General features: G+C 39.2%; 1 protein-coding gene across 6 annotated transcripts in view; it reads left to right on the top strand.

The window, feature by feature from the left end:
* The window catches only part of GRID1 (glutamate ionotropic receptor delta type subunit 1), a 539,944-nt gene that overhangs the window by 486,439 nt on the left and 35,926 nt on the right, over positions 1 to 17,579 (top strand). For all 6 annotated transcript variants that reach the window (XM_040071277.2, XM_040071278.2, XM_040071276.2 and 3 more), the window contains 4 exons: positions 4,150 to 4,251; positions 5,599 to 5,796; positions 7,771 to 8,095; positions 9,322 to 9,460. In XM_040071277.2, the coding sequence (XP_039927211.1) occupies positions 4,150 to 4,251; positions 5,599 to 5,796; positions 7,771 to 8,095; positions 9,322 to 9,460 (764 nt within the window). The remainder of the gene's footprint in view (positions 1 to 4,149; positions 4,252 to 5,598; positions 5,797 to 7,770; positions 8,096 to 9,321; positions 9,461 to 17,579) is intronic.

Genomic DNA, 17,579 nt, shown 5'->3' with positions numbered 1-17,579 from the left:
GTTAGAATATTCCTAATAATGATGTAGCTCTGATGGAAATAAATTGTGTCAGTGTTTGGATTTGCTTGCAAGTGAGAGATTTGATACCTTTACATTTTCTGAATCCTGTTTTATATGATTGTGGATTACACAAATATGAAAGTTTTTAACAGCTACTACTTCTACTACTAATTCAAACTGAGTCCTATTACTACCTTGTTTTGAATGGCAGAAAAATCTGTAGATTCCTGGTATACTGCATTTGAAATGGAATTGTGGACTTTAATATTTTAAGTGGACTTACATTTGTTTTAAGATTTAAATGAAATTCCTTTTATTCCTTAGAACTGTAACAAAGAAGTGTCCAATTTGCTCCATTTATTTAATGGCCCGCTCCCTTATTTTATATTTGTCATCTGTAAACATTAATTTTCTTGTTTATATGTTGTTTTATTATGAGGTTCACTTAAAATCTGCTTTTAGCTGTATTGCAAGTCTTGCAAAAGAAATGAGGGAGCGGTGTGTAAAATAGGCGCACATGGTACAAGGACATCATACTTGACATAAACTCTGTTGACTTCAAGGTTAAGAAACAAGTTGTCATTGAAATGAAATCTGTTTGAGTCTAACTTGAATCTAAAAGCATTTTTAGACTGTGAATGGCATAGATTAATTTATTACACTCCATGGACAGAACAGCTTTTGTATTCACAAAAAATGTGCTCTGGTTAATAGGGGTGTCTCTGTCTCATGGTGTGAGGGCTTGCCTGCCTTGCACTCTTTTCTCTTTCCTGTCTCTTGTAAGTTTTTCAGATTTCAAGTATGGGGTTTCCAAATTTACTTTCCTTGGATAGTGTAACCTTAGCTCCAACAAAGTTGCCCAAAGTTTTTGGGCTTTGGTAAAATAGAGGATGTATGCTATGGATAGACTGTAATAATTTCAAACATTAATATGCATCTGTTAAGAATTATCTTTTTCATTTCTTATGTAAATCATGTTTTTCCTGAAAAGTAGATCATGTTTAGGATGGTGTCATACTTCAAACTGTGTTAGATAGCAGTGACATGCATTATTTGGACAGTAACTACTGCGTCGTATACTAAAATAGTGTAGATAATCACATTTGATACTGTGATAGAAACATTGAACACTTTATTTGCTAATGTCTGTTTTCAACTGAATTTACTAGTAGTTTGGGATAATTTGCATCTCTGGTTGGGCCTATGACACACAATTGTTTTGCTTGTGTTTTGAGTAAGTGTCTTTGTTTCATCCTGTGTTGCTTGTGGAGGGTGAAAACAATGTTAAAGTTGTTATTTTCTCTCTCCAAACCTTCCCTTGCAGTTCTAGAAAATGCAGTAAATATTGACTAAAATTGGAAGCATGTTTTGAGTCAGAATTTTCCAACAAATTACCTTTTTGTCTGAGTTCCACATTTATTTCCTCTGGGTAGTCTTTACTGAGTTGTTTAGCTTCTGCTGTACAGCTAGAACTAGAGGACTCCCAGCAACAGGGCTGTTTCAGAAAGAAAAGCTAGGAATCTTTAAGTGGAAAGTCTTTAATAAAGTGACTGATTTCAAAACTTGAACTCACATAACCAGGTAACTTGAGAATCAAAAAATCCCCCCCAGACTACCATTAAATACATGACCCAAAGACCATTGTTTTTTTGTTTTTTTTTTTTAAACACATCCTGCAAGTGCTGATTCTGCAAGCAGTTGTTTCTCATAGTCAGATCTAAAAGCCCTTTATCTCCTGTCAGCTGATGGCTGGGCTATAACCTTTGGCTACAGACTTCTGGTAGGAAATTTGTACATATTTCTACAAAGAATGAAACTCTAATAGCCTTAACAGCAGTACTCATGGTGTGTAACCGTGCTGGAAATTAGTTTCTCAGGCACTGATCTTGCCAGGTCAGCTGTCAAAAATTGATATACATATCTGTAAATACATCAGTCCTATAAACAAAATTCTGGCTGCAAGAAGTGGAAGATAAAATTGGCACAGTTCTTAACAAATGCTCGAAGTGTTCCAAAGCACAAAGATGCACAGGGAAAATCCCTTCTGGAAATGGTTTTCCTTATGTTCCATTTATGATTTTTATCTTTATAGTTTGCTTTTAAGAGGCTGAAAAGTTTGTAGTACAGTATTCTGGAGTACTGTTCTGAAGCAAAATATGCTCCTTCTCCTTGCACTTACCCCTGCTGCATAGAAGAAGAAGATTTGTCTTCTCCTTTTGAAAAAAAAAAAATTCATGGGTTGACACTGTCTTGTTTCCAGTATTTCTTGGAACTCTTCGAGATAGTGCAGAATATGAAACATAGAGTATTTGAGAAGTCTAAGGCCCTTACATGAAATCAGATTCTGAAAGGTGCATATGTAGGAGAAAAAAACGATGTGTCAGTCCGCCATTGATGAAGTAAACATTTCCCATTTTTAGTGACTATTTATCACCTGTAGATTTTGCAAGCCATTTTGGCAAAAGTCTTGATCATATGCCTAGGACAAGCAAAGAAGGTTTAAACAGTAAGCTTTCTTTACAGATTTGAGACACAGTAGATGCTATACACACTTACGCTGATCCTTGAAGTTTGTTGAACCGTGTTGATTTATGTCAAAGGAAAGATATGTCCATTTGGTTTGGCAGTAGCAAGGGCTGAGGAGCATCTGGAAATATTTCAGAGCAAGCATCAAAATTCAAAAGATATCTTGGCTACAGGTATCTATCTGCCAGTGTCGCCGCAGACACTTGATGTGCAGATGCTCCTCTGTCACTCCAAACTGCCATCACAGGAGCAGAGTGTTCAATATGAGATATTTTAGCTTTCAGGAATGTCATTAGAAAGCGGAAAATTATTCATACATTCTCCTCCTCCATCCTCCAGGTCATCTGGATAAAAGGAGGTGTACCTTAAGTCTTTCCTCTCCTGTGTCTTAGCTTTCAAGATTTAGTGACTGTGGAATAATTTTCATCAGTTGTGATAGTTGCTGAATATTCACTGAATGTCTTGTTCTCTTCCAGTTCCCTGTTTATCAGTTTAATGCAACAAAACAGAAATAAAACTATACAGATCTCTTCCATCACATTTTATTTGTTGATTTGATTTGTGAAGCTTTAGGATAAAACTGAAGTCATAGAAATAAATCATGTAAGACATCTAGCCATAGGCATTTTCAGTGAAGTAAGTTCTTTCCAAGAAGATTTTGACTTGTTACATGACAATTAGCTTCTGGCAGGAGGAATCCATATTTCACAGATCTTGGACTGCGTTTAATTTCTACAGGGCATGCCTTCAGCTAACAACACTGCTTCCAAATATGTGATCATAGTATTGGTGTTTGAGAGTACATCTGAAAAAGAAGAAGAAAACAGTTTCTACTTGATACTATTTATGTCTCTTCTGAACCAAATGACACTGTGGATTCTGTTTGAAAGCAAAAGGAGTGTCTGACTGTTTCTGCTGCTGCTCAGGAGCATATTTAGTTTGAATAATCCAAAGGTCACTTAAGACTGACTTTTCTATTGAATCTGTTCTATTGAATTGAACTGTATTTCTCTTCAGAAAATGCAGTAAAAAGAATTTTCAAAAATATGCATTTAATTGAAAAATAAAATATTTAGATGTAGTGTTCCAGGGAGATATCCTGAAAACACGCATATGGTACATCTGGTAGATATGAGATACTTGTTCATCAGGAGCCTGGGAGCTCAAGAGGCTGTAATTGTTTTAGAGATCACCTAGAAGTAGGGCAAGAACAGAGAAAACAGGACTTAAGATAGGAGCTGAAGAAAATGTGAATTGAGACAGTTTGACACTGTAGAATCTGTATCAAGAATTTATGACTGCAGGTGAGCTAAAACACAGTAGAAAAAAAAGGTTGGTCTTTGATAAATATAGGATATTTGAAAATAGAGGGAAATCTGGGATAGTGCAACCACAGGTAGTCCTGAGGTCTCTCAGGCAATATTAACTTACTGAGGAGAAATGTAATATCAGAGTGAACTAAGTGAAATGATATGATAAGTACTACAGATAATAGAGCATTTATATTGCACGCATCAATGAACATACATTCAGGCAAGGTACTTGTTTATGTCTGGCCTCTGAATTGCCCTAATTCCAATTCTACGTTAAAAATTCTACGTTCTTCGGTACTTTCTGTTCCAGTTGGCGACGTGGGACTCTGAGAAAGGACTGAACGGCAGCCTCCAAGAGCGACGTCTGGGCAACGACTTACAAGGAGTGACACTCAAAGTGGTGACTGTCTTGGTATGATCCTTTCTGAGTTCAGGAAAAAAACCACTCAAAATAAAAAGGATCTGACTGAATATTTGGGGCACTTCCCGCAGTGTTTTCCCCTATCATTTTCAGTTCTGTATTTTTGGATGATCAGTTACATAAGCAAGGAAGATAGATAGGTGATGGCCCTTTATTATTTTATGTGCACTCTGTGATACAGAGCATTTGTTTGCTTATGCTGTTTTTCTGCATTGTAATTCCTACCAGCACAGCGCCTGAGTGCACAGGGGTGAATTCCAGATACCGTCCTCCAGCTTGGATAGGCAGTTTTCAGCATTTCATGGATTTTAAGATCAGATGGGCCAATTATGATAATCTAATCTTGGTTCTTGTATGCTGCAGGGTGTAAAATTTAATCAAGTGTTTCTGCATCAAGCTCATAAATTCCCATTGAGATAAACTATATCTTTTAGAAAGGTGTCATCTTTCCAAAAAAATCATTACGCTTTTGGGACCACTGTCTGTGAAACTCTGGAGTGGTTAAGAGCTCCTGTCAGCCAAGTACTACATTAGGGGCAAATTAGGGCTTGAATGCATTCCTGGCTAAGATATTGTAGTCTGCAGATTGCAGAATATGCTGTGGGTTTTTTGTTTTCAGTTCTCTTCTTCTGAATCATGGTACAAATAGGCAGTACCTAAGGGTACATATGAACATGAGGGCAGTCTCTCCAGCCCCCAATTTTCTTCCCTCAATTTATGCTGTAGCTGGTGTGAGAGGTGAGCAGATCCCTTCTGTGACAGTACGAGGCTACAAAGGCAGTCAACTGCAGTGGCTGTGCCACCAACATCCCTGGGATTCCCCTGCAGGAGAGCAGGACACCCATCCCCAGCAGAAAACATACCATGAAATGCTGCATTTCCTTGGTCCCAAAACAGGCTTCATAAATTAAAATACTCCAGAAACCAGTACCAATGAAGGTTATTATTTGAATTTTCAAAATTTTTAATGTTCGCAAAATTGCAGTGGTTTTAGCTCGTGTTTTAATATGTGTCCTGGATAAAAGATGAGGCCTTGTATATGTAAAAGATGGCTTTCTAAATCTGGAGTTGAATTTCTTCTGGAGTCTCTGCTTCTTCTCGAGAACTTATAGAAAAACCAAGGCTATGGATAGGACTCAAATGCTGAGGCAGTGGTGTCTGGTTGGGAAGCTTCCCAGTATCCCATGTATACCTACAATTTTTGCCTGAGAAAGTTATGGGTGTCTCAACTGTCTGTGCCAAGTTGTCCAGAATTAACTCAGAAAATACCCTTTTGCTCAGAGAAGCAAACAAAAAATCTTGCTTCAAGTGTCAGTTAAGATACTGTTTTGTTCTCAGGAAGAACCTTTTGTGATGGTGGCAGAGAACATCCTTGGGCAGCCAAAACGATATAAAGGATTTTCCATTGATGTCCTGGATGCACTGGCTAAGAATCTGGGCTTCAAGTATGAGATATATCAAGCTCCTGATGGCAAGTATGGACACCAGCTCCAAAACAGCTCCTGGAATGGCATGATTGGAGAACTCATTAACAAGGTACGCAAAGAAGAGGCTGCATTTAAAAATATTACAGGAGAATGAATTAGGATGAAGGCACCAGTGCAGAATGCACTGCAGAATCCAACCACCAGCTGTGGATGGTTTGAATGTGATATAAACTGCGATTTGAGACTCTGTATACAGGATAGGAACTAGAGAGTCTCTTGTTTTATTTGCTCCCTGCAGCTCTCGATGTAAATTATATTGGTGTAAATCTATGTCTTTACATTGCTATAAGAATAGAGGTCATGTTAGTGTGTGTGAGGGAATGAGCGTAGAAAATAGAGAAAAAATAAGGTATTCTCTTTAAAATATTAACTACTATTATTTTATTTTTTGTCATTTTTTCTTTGAAAGTTGTTATGTAGATAGGACTTTATTTTGGTCATTCTGTGGTGATGTGTTTAATAAAGACTATTGAGTAAGGACAACTGAGTTTTTCTCCCATACAGGAAAAGTTAGCCCCAGTAATAGGGGATCCAAATTTAAACTGGTCTCAAGATTATTAATTCATTTAAAACTGAGAGGACCAAATTTCTTAATTACCAAATTGGTAATTAAGAGGACCAAATTGCAAATCCAGGAGTAAGTTAATTGAACACCATTTAAGTAAATGGGTAGAGTTTGTAGGTTAGAATCTCCCAGAGAATGAAATGAGTGTATTTTGTTCATGTTCTTGCAACCTGACATGGGACAAGTGTTAAACAAGAAGAATCAAAAGAAGTAATATTCCATGTTGCTGTTTTTTGTAAAAAAGGTTATTCTTCTTCAGTGGAGGTTTTTACTGAAAGTGCAGGCTTTCTCATTATCTTGTAAATAGGTGGGTCAGTATCTATAAGGAGATGTTTAGGAAGAAATAGAAGCAATTAAAGCAGTAGCAAAGATATGTATGATAATGGAATGTTCTTGGTTGGTGCTAGGGAGCATAAAGAATTTTTAACTTATTTTGCATTGACATAGGCTCTTTGAATTTCATGGATTTAAAAAAAAGGTAAGAAGTCCTGTTAAGTTTCTACGGAAATTGCTTTCTTTGAAGCAATAAAATATCTATTATCGTATTTTTAAATGGTATTTCTGCTACCATTTGTTCCACAGACTCCAAAGGGTTTCAAAGCAAACCTCCCTCCTCTAATATTTGCTTTACATTCCCAACGCAATTAGGGATAGGAAACAGAATGTATATTTTGGATTTTTTTGAAGAGAACTCCTTTTATTAAGACAGAAAACACTGGAAGTCTAATTGAAGCTCTTCAAAAGCTTTGGGAATATTTTTTGTTAATTCCTATCTTACCCTTCATCAAGTGTGCATTTTCTTTAAGCATTATCTGCATGCAACACCTACTTGTTTTAAATATTGAAGTCAAAGCAGTTTCGGGAACAAAGTTGCCTTAGTGCATTCTTCCTGTCAGGAGCTTTTTCCATCAATTTATTCATAAAAAAGAAACAAAAAAAAACCCACCAAAAAACCAAACAAAATCTTCTCCCCAGTTCTCCTATGAAATATCTTCATGAATATGCAAAGTTGGCAATTCTGCAGGGAGAAAAACAAACATTAGCTCTTCCCACCCTGCTATCAAATACACAAGCTAAATAAGTGGTGTTTCTTTCTTTACTGCTTGCAGTGCACTGGGTTAATATGGTTTGGAGTTTTAGGCCTCCTTTGGAAAACGAGTGAGGGATAAAGGTTAAATAAGCTACCCTTCCTCCAGAGGGGAGTCAGGGTCATGCTTTCTGTTCAAGAGTGCCTTGATAGGTTATGTTTCATTACTCTTCTTTAGGCCAGTACAATTAACTGTTTAAATGGTGAGAGTGATTCTGTTTGTTTATTTTTTAGAGAGTTTATATAAATTCATCTAAATGTTGTAAGTAATAGAAGGAGGGGTTGGTTCTTGAAAAGCTTCTCCTGGAGGCTGACGCTGGCCAGACTCCTGGCGGCAGGGAGCGATGCGATGCGCTGCGTTTGTCTTGCAGAGAGCAGACCTGGCCATCTCAGCCATCACCATAACACCCGAGCGGGAGAGCGTGGTGGACTTCAGCAAGCGCTACATGGACTATTCCGTGGGCATCTTAATCAAAAAGCCCGAGGAGAAGATCAACATCTTCTCTCTCTTCGCTCCTTTCGACTTCGCGGTGTGGGCGTGCATTGCGGCAGCCATCCCGATCGTGGGGGTGCTGATCTTCGTGCTGAACCGCATCCAGGCCGTGCGGGCGCAGAGCGCGGCGCAGCCCAGCCCGTCCGTGTCCTCCACCCTGCACAGTGCCATCTGGGTGGTGTACGGCGCCTTCGTCCAGCAAGGTACTCACCCTGTGCCCAGCCCTGCCTCAGGGGAGCGGGCCGGCGCGGGCCAAACGCGCGGGGGAAGGCCTCTGCCGGGAAGCGTTACGTGTTGCCTCTTTGGCAAAATTGTTACGCTGGGAATAAACTACGGAGCTGCTTGGCACAGAGCTGTAACACTTCTCCAGCTCTGAAATTAGCACCTTTTTAATTGTTTAATGTATAAATAGAAATGCAAACGCATACGGTTTTGAACTCATGTGAGATATATAGTTCATCTCTTGTTTGTTTGAACTGAGTATGTAACTAACTTGACACTCAGGAATCTCTAGGCGTGGGACTAATCCTACTGAATTCAGTAGGACTGCTGCCATGGACAAAGTTATTTTTGTAACTAATTGTTTACAAAATCTGCCCACACAGTTTTTGTGCCGTATCTGTGATGTTAGTTGCGTTCTTGGAAGGCAGGTTTTATTGAATGCTGACATATGGGTAAAGTTGTTAACTTTTTTCTACTTTTTTTTTTTTTTTCTCATTGTGATTGCAAGTTTCTAAAGCTTCAGCTGGAAAAATCCATCCTATTGCTATGAAACTTGGTCCCTCACCTCATTAAGATGGGTTTAAGTGCAGTAAGATACAATCAGCACAAACATATGCTGAAGTAAGTAGAACCAGCTCTGTGGTAAAGTCTCCAACGATGCTCAAGTATCACTCTGCTCGAAGAGTGCCGGAAAGAAACCTTCACATGGTTTGAAACCTTGTAAAGGGTAACTAGTAATGACACTAATGCTTCAGTCTTTGCAGATTTAAATACAGCAAAGATAGCACACAAACCATTAGGCTGTTCTGTGGGGCTTTTTTTTCCAATTCTGAAAGGGTAATTGAAAACAGAATATTACTATATTCTGAACACTGTAATTATTTAATTCCTGTGTATTAGTTGTGCTTCAGCATTCAACTTTGGTTGGAACATTTTTCATGTTCTTTAGATTTGATCCTCAATAAATTCTCAAGGGAAATATTTTGAAAGATGATTTTCTAGAACACTGTCTAGGGCAAGAGGTTGACTGGAGAAAATTCTTGTGAATTATCAGCCTTAACAGAAGCAATGTTTTTCCCACAGTGAAATGGCAGACTGGAGGGGAAGCAGAGAGGAGCTCCAACAAAGTGTAACATACCAGGGCACACAGAGGGTGACTGTACATGGAATCTGCTGAGAGACCCTCCATTTCTCTGTTTATTTGTAGGGGGTGAGTCCACTGTCAATTCTGTGGCGATGCGCATTGTAATGGGAAGCTGGTGGCTCTTCACCCTCATTGTGTGTTCTTCCTACACAGCGAATTTAGCAGCGTTTCTCACAGTATCAAGGATGGATAATCCCATAAGGTAAGAGCCTCTTCTTAACACGAAGCTGGAAACCTGGATTTCACAGGAAAGTATTATCCATTTGAGCACTCATTCTTGCAAGAAGGAGATAACTCTCTAATGAAATACTCTGCTTATTTGCAGTGGCTGTTTTTCTCTCCTCTCCCTCTCTTCACTTTCACTCCAACAGCCCTCAAGCAGTTCTGATGAGGGGACAATGGCACTTTAATTGTGTATTTTTCCAGAAGAGATGTCTTTCATGTCCTGCTGGTTGTATGGTTGCCATTTGTGTGCATGCGAGTGTGTAACTTGGGGTTTTTTTCTGCAAATTCAAAGGCTAAAGGTTTGCAATTTTTTTTTTTTCACAAAATGTGGACAAAATTTCCACCTTCATGGTGGCGTGGAGTACTGGGAGTGCCATAGAAATTTCACACTCAGTGCTGACAAGGTTAGAGCCTGATATCTCATGTTTGATGTGGTGGTGGTGGAGTGGAGCAGTAGCAGTGCAGCACAGGCTCTTCTTCTAGAAAGTGCTGAGCCAAGGATTTCAGGTGTTAGAGGGTGACACAGTTAAGCTGCTGCTCCTGTTTGGGATTGCACTGGGAAGATCGGCACTGAATGTTTGTGTTCGCTTCCTGAAACAGAAGAATTGTCACTGAGGTGAGGCTAAAACTTAAAGAATCGCTTTTGCCTTCTAAGTGGTTTCTCTACAGAAGGACATAAGTCCATTTCTTCTAAACATGAATTCAAAAGAATTTCCAGTTTTTAGCTTGCCAATGTGTACTTGCAGATAATGTAATGCTTCGTGTGGATATATCATCATCATCACAAACCAGGCCAGACCAATAACAAGCTTTGTTTTTTTTTCCCTTTTGGTTAGTTTGGCCGAAATAAATGGGACTTAACAGTATCAGAAATAAGTTCTCCAAGTAATTTCTGGAAATAGCATGTAAAACTATGTAGAAAAAAGCTATCTGTGTGTGATGCCTGGATGTACTGGGAATAGGGTTAAGCTCAGTGAACAAATTGCTCTTGAAAAGCAAAATACAAATAGCTATCCGGAGAGCTTGACTAACAATATTTTTTAAAAATTTCTGAAGATTCTATTTCTGTAACTGCCAAAGAAATTTTCTGTTTGGTCTAATCAGCACTTTCCAAAACTCAGCAAAGTTCAGAGGAGGACAAAAGTTGGAGTGCAATTACGTGAGGAATCTCCAAAGAGAGAGGTTTAAGAGCAAAACTATGGATCTTCAGAGGACGCCTTTGAGTCTGAGCTGTTACGGCAGTTACAAGGGGTATTAAATCCCCTTCTTATTAAAATGAAAAGGCATTGCGAAGAATCTTGAGGAGGGGAGAATTTATTTGGGTAAAGGAACTGCTCAGGATTGTTTCACAGGTATAGAACTCAGGCACCCTTCTACTGCTAGAGATGGCAACTGGAGAATAGTCATTAAATGCCTTTCTGTGCCTAATGGTAGCTGCCACTTCCCAGGTTCCTTTATCTCACCCCCTTATACAAGATGAGGATGTAGAAGAAAACATCAGCAAAGTAATTCAGGTGCCAGAATGTAAATGCCAAAAGAAATATAAGTTGCCAGAAGCTTCACTGCCTATGTTCCAGCTACTTGGATGTATGGGTAGGGATCTCTAGTGGGTGTGTCAGCCACAATGTGGATTGTTCATATTGCCCGAGATGTCAAAAGTGGTCATGGATGCTGTGGCTTAAGCTCCCAAATCATTCCTGAGGTGCCTTGGAGAGAGGAGGTGGAGTAAAGAAATAGTTTCTCTGGAAACTCTTGTTGAACCTTCATCCATCTCTGAGCTATGATTTTCATGTCCCCTTTAGGAAAAACAGCTTATAAAATGTTTTGTCAGATTTAGAACAAGTATTTTTTTTTCTGAGAAAGTAAATTATTGCCTTTCATGAATTAATGGCGGCCTTTTGCCTCAGCTCCCTGTTCTGACCGGCTTCACATCACATGTTGTGCAGTGGCTGCTTTTGCCTAACTCTGCCACTCAGCTTGCCTGCATTCTGTCTTTCATGAACCCAGAAAGGAATACTTATGTGAAATCCATTTTTCCCACCCAAAGAGCAACAATGAGCTAGAGCTGAATATTTGCTCACCAGCTGAGAACTACCAAATCCATCTGTGTACACTTCCATTGTTAAGAGAAAACAACCCCCATCCTTTCAGTAAATGTCTGCTGTTATCTCTCCCTCCATAGAGAAGTCCTCTGGTGTTCAGTGCTCTGCCTTCAAATTGCCAGCAGGAGAGAAATAAGTATTATGGTGCTGCGGTAGCTGCAGCATAGTTAAGATTTTTGTTATAAGACTGATTTTCTTCTCAAGCCCTCTCCAAAATGCCTAACAGAAGCTGTTTCAGTATCAAATTTGGCATGTGTGGTCTGTGACTAGTGAAATAGAAGTATGTTTGATTCAATAACTAGGTGTCAATCAACCCAGTGATCACTGCCTCCACAATTTCACTGCAAAACAAGTGTGTCGTAGAAATCATAAACAATATTTATTAGAAGGGGCTTGGTGAGACATTCGCTGAAGCGAAGTTGAACTGTTGGAAGGCAGATTTTTAGAATTATCGTGTCAGATGAAAGCCTGGTGATAAGGGAATTTTTTTTTTTGGTTTTTAAATCTGTCATTGGCAAGTCTCACAAGGCTATTCCGCCCTGCTGTGAGTTTCAGAGGCTTCCTGTGGCTCACAGAAAGGTGAAACACCCAGAGTAGGAGGAATGGCAGAAAGCAGCTTTGATCTGCCGCCTATATTTGTTTCCTGACAGATACTTTGTAAATGCCAAACAGGATTTTTTGTCCAGGTGCCTAGATCCCAAGTAAGAAACATGCTTAACTTGGAAAAAAACCCCCTATTCCTCTCCTTGGATATTCCCAGAACATCAAGGGCTTCATCTCAAGTGTGCTAACAAGAAGAGGCCCTAGCTTTCTGGTCTGGCATGACAGCACATGCTCCTTCGCTCCTCATGTGTCCTGTGCCCATCATTCACCCTGGTGTCACATGGTGGTGGGATGGGTCCAAACGTGGGGTTTGAGACCCATGTGAAAACCTCTATTCCCTCAGCAGATCCGAGCTGACAGGAGACACAGTGCACCTTCCTTGGCTGCCCCCTATTTTTCAGTGGTTGGTGCTTCTGCTCCCCGTTGATCTTTTAATGATGCTTCTTAATCCCTTTGTCCAAATTATCTCCTGCACCTCTCATCTTCTCTGCGCCCCACCTTCCAACCAGGGAACAAAGGCAATGCTGTGGTTCTCTCGGGATTTCTGTGTTTGTGGAGATCCACAGGCAGGGCAGTGACACATCAAGCAGATTTCCTGGCCCCTTGGTGCAGAGGAGAGAGAGGTTATCCGGTTCAGTGAAAAAGAGAAGACAACTACTGGTGGCGACTACTTTGGAGCTCAGGTTAGGAAGCTGTGATCCATGTTCTGACTTTGTAAATGATCAGTTCTCAATTTTTGTTTTTAATAAGAAATTTAGGTAATGTTTAGAGCCCGTGCTAATTGTTTAAACCCAAGTGATTTGCATTTATATTCTAATATTTGCCTTCAGTACTGTGTGTGGCTGAGGAGTCTTCTAATGGGTCAGTCTGCCAAGTAAGGCAGAATTATTACATGTGAGTTTGTTCTTTCTTTTGTCTTATTAAATTTTCAAACAGCCCTTGGATCTGCTGTCTGACCTTCCATTTGTAATTATGAGTTTAATTAGCAGTGACTTACATTCCAGCTTCATTTCTTGTTAACAAGCAGTCTACGTGCAGTTCAATAGCTGCACAGATATTCTGAAACTCAGGTTTAGGAGAGCTTGTCTGACCAGAGCTTAAGAATCATGCCAAAAAAATAGGACAAAAAAAGGTATTCTATTTGCAAATTCAAAAGAGTTTAAATGTAAGATTTTATCAAATGGATCCTTAACATTTTCACATGTTATGGATGCCTTGAGAGGCATCTGTATTATAAGCATTCATGGACTGCATACAAATGCATAATATATCTGCTTTAAGATCACAGCTGTTGTTTCATGATTTTAGATTTCCTTATTTGTATTTTAATCCCCCAATTTCTTGTGTTTCGGTGACAGCTGAAGATTTAGAGCAGCTTAGTTGGGGTGATAGGCTTGGAAGACTTGGGTGCAAATTCTTTTTCTACCACAAGCTTTGTTTGATCTTGGCAAGCTTAGCCTCCTCTCTGTCTTGATTCTCTTTCTGTACAACACAGTAATAATATTTTCTATATGGCATATTGTCAGTTTGGCTGTTTTAAAGGTGATGGCCGTAAATGACCATGTTGTAGTAGCACTGCAGGTATCAAAGAAAGATAGGTTTTCTGGGTCGCATACAAAACAGAAGCAATCCCAAAATATTTTAAAATGAGAAAAGTACTTGGAAGATGCTGGCCAGAGGGAAATGAACAAACGTTTCATCTGCTGTAGTTAAGTGGATTTGATAGGGTTGGTGGCAAGAACCTCACCAGAATCCCTCTGTATTCACAGCAATTTTGTCTTGAAATTCCTCACGTTTGAAAACAACCTTTCTCTTGTTAACATCTGATGTGTCTTTTAAGATATTTCACTGGATTTTCTTTTGTTATGTTTAATTTGTACTGTGTTTTGCAGCGTCTGTGCAGCACCTCAGGCATGTTGGCAGGAGGCACGTATGAATGAGCATGATAAAAAATAATTATTGTGATTATTATTAAAGGCCTGTGAGCAAAAGCTTCAATCATTAAATAACTAGATTAAGTCCCTCCAGGAAAAAAAAAAAAAAGGCTAAAAAAGAGTGTAAGAAAGGTGCAAGAGCTCAGAACTTTTTTTTCCTTTCCAGAACATTCCCAATCTGGAGCACAGGGGTGAAATTTCCTGGGAAATGCTCAGTGCAGCAGGGCAGCAGTGCTCAGGGGCAGAGCTTGCCAGCATTTGCCTTCTGGCTCTGTTCAGGACAAGGCACTGGGCTGCTGCCAGTGCTCCAACTCCCATTGTTTGTCTTTTCATTTCACTCCTATTGACGGTGCTGCCCAGTGGGTGCTGCCGGGAAAGCCACAGAGTCTGGAGCCTTTTGAAAAGCTTTCTGAGAGTTGGCATATGCCGTTCAAGCACGGTTTAAAATGGATCCTAATTACTACTCTAATTGAACAAGCAGGCAAGCATCTAAGTGCAAATATTTCCCAGGGACGTTTTTCTGAGAAGAGTGAGAATGCACAGCTGAAAATCAAGCTTGCATTCCATCTCTCCAGTTTCCCTTAAAAAATGCGGCGTAGATTGGAGATCAATGGCAAAGAAAGAGATTTGTGATTCCACATCTCTCCACCTTGACTTTTGAGAGACCTATGTCATAGCATCTCTTCGTTTGTTCTGGTTACTGTGAAGTTCTATGGCCGAGGTGGGTTGAGGCATTAAAATTCAGATGCATGCACAGTTTGGAGAAGAAAATGATTTGGATATAACATTAGCAAAATCTACCATCTGTGCAGGTAGTAAAATCTTTATTATATTTTTTTTTTTCTTTTGCTTTGAAAGGACAAAAATCTAGCAAGAATAGCAGCCCTCAGGACAGCCCGTCAAAATGTACAAGGATTGGTTTAGATCTGATATTTGATACTCAGACTCTCCTCAGCTCGGACAGAGTCACCTTTTGGGTCAGATTATCTCATATTAATACAGGTTTTTCCCAGCTGTTCACAGAGCAGCTGTATGCTTTCTGCATGCATTAAATCCCACTGGCCCCTGAGTTACACCTTCCTTGTTGTAAGATGAGGCTTCTTTTTATTACATGGATAGCACCTATGATTTTGTCAGGGGATATTTTCTGTTTAACTCCTAAGGGATAAACAATACGTAACACAGTAATGGAAGATTTTTGCTCAATAGGATACTTAGATTTCTATTACTTTTTCTCCAAAGAAGCTGATTTAATGTCTTGTATGAACTGATAATACCATGTAATACAGGAGGATATTAAAAAAGCAAAATAGTTATTACTATGGCAAATCAAACAGAAAGGGCCTTAAAGCTTTAAGCATCTCCTAACTGCCCAATCCATCATCTCTAAAGACAAAAACAGGAGGAAGAAGAAAATCTCCATGGAGAATTCTCTTTTGGAAATAATTCTGTGTCTGAGCCATTAAAGAATTTGGTCATTGGGGGTTTTTTCCCACGTTTTCAGGGAGATATCTTAATGACGTGGTGAAGTAAAGCAGCTGCCTGCAAACCAAACCAACCCAAAACCCCTGTGAAATAACATGCATTTTATATAATTTATCTGTACTCATCAGAGTAGTTAGTGTAAAGTGGGCCCTATTGTAAAAGTCATGCAGGTTCTTCTGTTCCAGGGTAATATAGTGATTATTACTGCATAGGTTTCCAAATTGCCAGAAGGTCTCTCTGAGAGCATTCCTGGAGCCAGAACAAATAAATTGTATTCACGAAACTACCAGTAGTTAGTAAACACCTAATCACAGCAAGTTCATTCCTGCAAAACCATGAGATGAAATTGGAAGTCACTGTTCTCACTTCTGAGAAGGAGCAGTTGTACCTGTTTTTTTAATTACTGTCATTTCAGACAGGGCATGCATTAGGCTTCAACTCTGCTCATCTCTTAAAATATTTTGGGAACTGCTTCATTTGTTCATGTAAAAAAACTATCTTCTCACCTTGCACAATTCCTCACCAACATTCTGTCATTTTTGTGCCGTGACTGTTCAGCATTAGATTTTCTCACCCACCTAACAGCAAAGGTAATTTTCCCATCTTCTGCTCTGGCCACTGGAAATTTAGTCAAGGGAGGACATAAATCACTTTCTGCAAATCATGACAAATCATGCAAACTAAGTTTATTGGTGTTGTGAGGAGGATTTATCTTGCTCCTTGATTCTTTTTATCTCGTGCATTTGCACAATTCCCAAACATTTATAGTATGTACGGTTTGCTAGTCCAATGGCTGCACTACGCTTTAAAGGGAGTGATTTTGGTTTTCTAGGTCGTGAAAGAGCACTTGCAGAAGCTTTTGCAGCTTCTTATAACGTCTTTTAATATTTCCTCACGTTAAGATGGTTTGCATCTGTGTTTTTGATATGGTATCTTTCAGGAATTGCCAGCCCTTCTGTATCCTTTTTCTTTTAAAGCAACACCCCAAGAGACTTTCTTCTCTAGTTCTTGATGTTTGTTGAGTCTGGTATTTTGAAATGTATTATTTTTATGTTGTTAATCTTGTTTGGGTTTTTCTTCTGCCTCAGGATATTAAACTCCAACATCTTGCAAATGCCTTTAATCTAGATACTTTTCTCTTTGACATTTCCACTTAAATCTATCAAATATAAAATAGCCACTCCCCTCATAAATGTCTCCATGATAGATTCTCACCCCAGACACTCTTAACTGATATATAGGATGATATTTCATCTGCTGAAAAAAATTGTTCCAATACATTCTAAAATATTTATCAACCATCTTGCCCTGAAGCGGAAATCTGTAAACTTGCCATTTAAAGAAAGGCTTTAAAAATTGAATCTCTTTATAAAGAGATTTAGAAACTATTCCTGATGATGTAAAAACAAACCCACAAACCAACCAAACAAAACAAAACAAAACAAGCCCAGCAAAACATTTTTAATCAATGCAGGTTTTGGATGTTTAGGGGAGAAAGGAACTTGCCTTGGGAACTAAGATACTACTGCTGATTACCATCAGCGCTATCCTCGCGATTCTTACATTGCAAAATACTTTCTGGAGAGAAAGAAAACTTTGCTGGAATAGTACTGTGTTGCTAAGAGGAGGGTTGCATGTGTTCTTTCCTTTTCCCGGGCTCACCTGCCTTACTGAGCAGTGTTCTCTTCTGCACGTGTGCCCCCTTTGTAATATGCTGTAACACAGGAGTGTTTCCAGACTCATCTGGGCATGAGGGGGGAAACGGCGTTGCCTCAGAAAAGCTGTTTTGATACACCTGACAAAGTTTGTTGCATTACAAGAAGTGTAATCACAGGCATTGAAGTTGTTTGCTTTCTAAACCATTAAAACCAGCCTGAGAGGATGTGCCACTGATTTAATTTAATCGATTTATGAATAGTCATGTCTATATAGAAAATAGAGAACCATCAGTCAGAACGGGGCGGATGTTAAA

Source organism: Hirundo rustica, chromosome 8, assembly GCF_015227805.2.
Source record: "Hirundo rustica isolate bHirRus1 chromosome 8, bHirRus1.pri.v3, whole genome shotgun sequence".
NCBI classification, from domain to species: Eukaryota; Metazoa; Chordata; class Aves; order Passeriformes; family Hirundinidae; genus Hirundo; species Hirundo rustica.
Note: the sequence above shows the minus strand (reverse complement) of the source record. Positions and strands in the feature narration are given on the sequence as shown.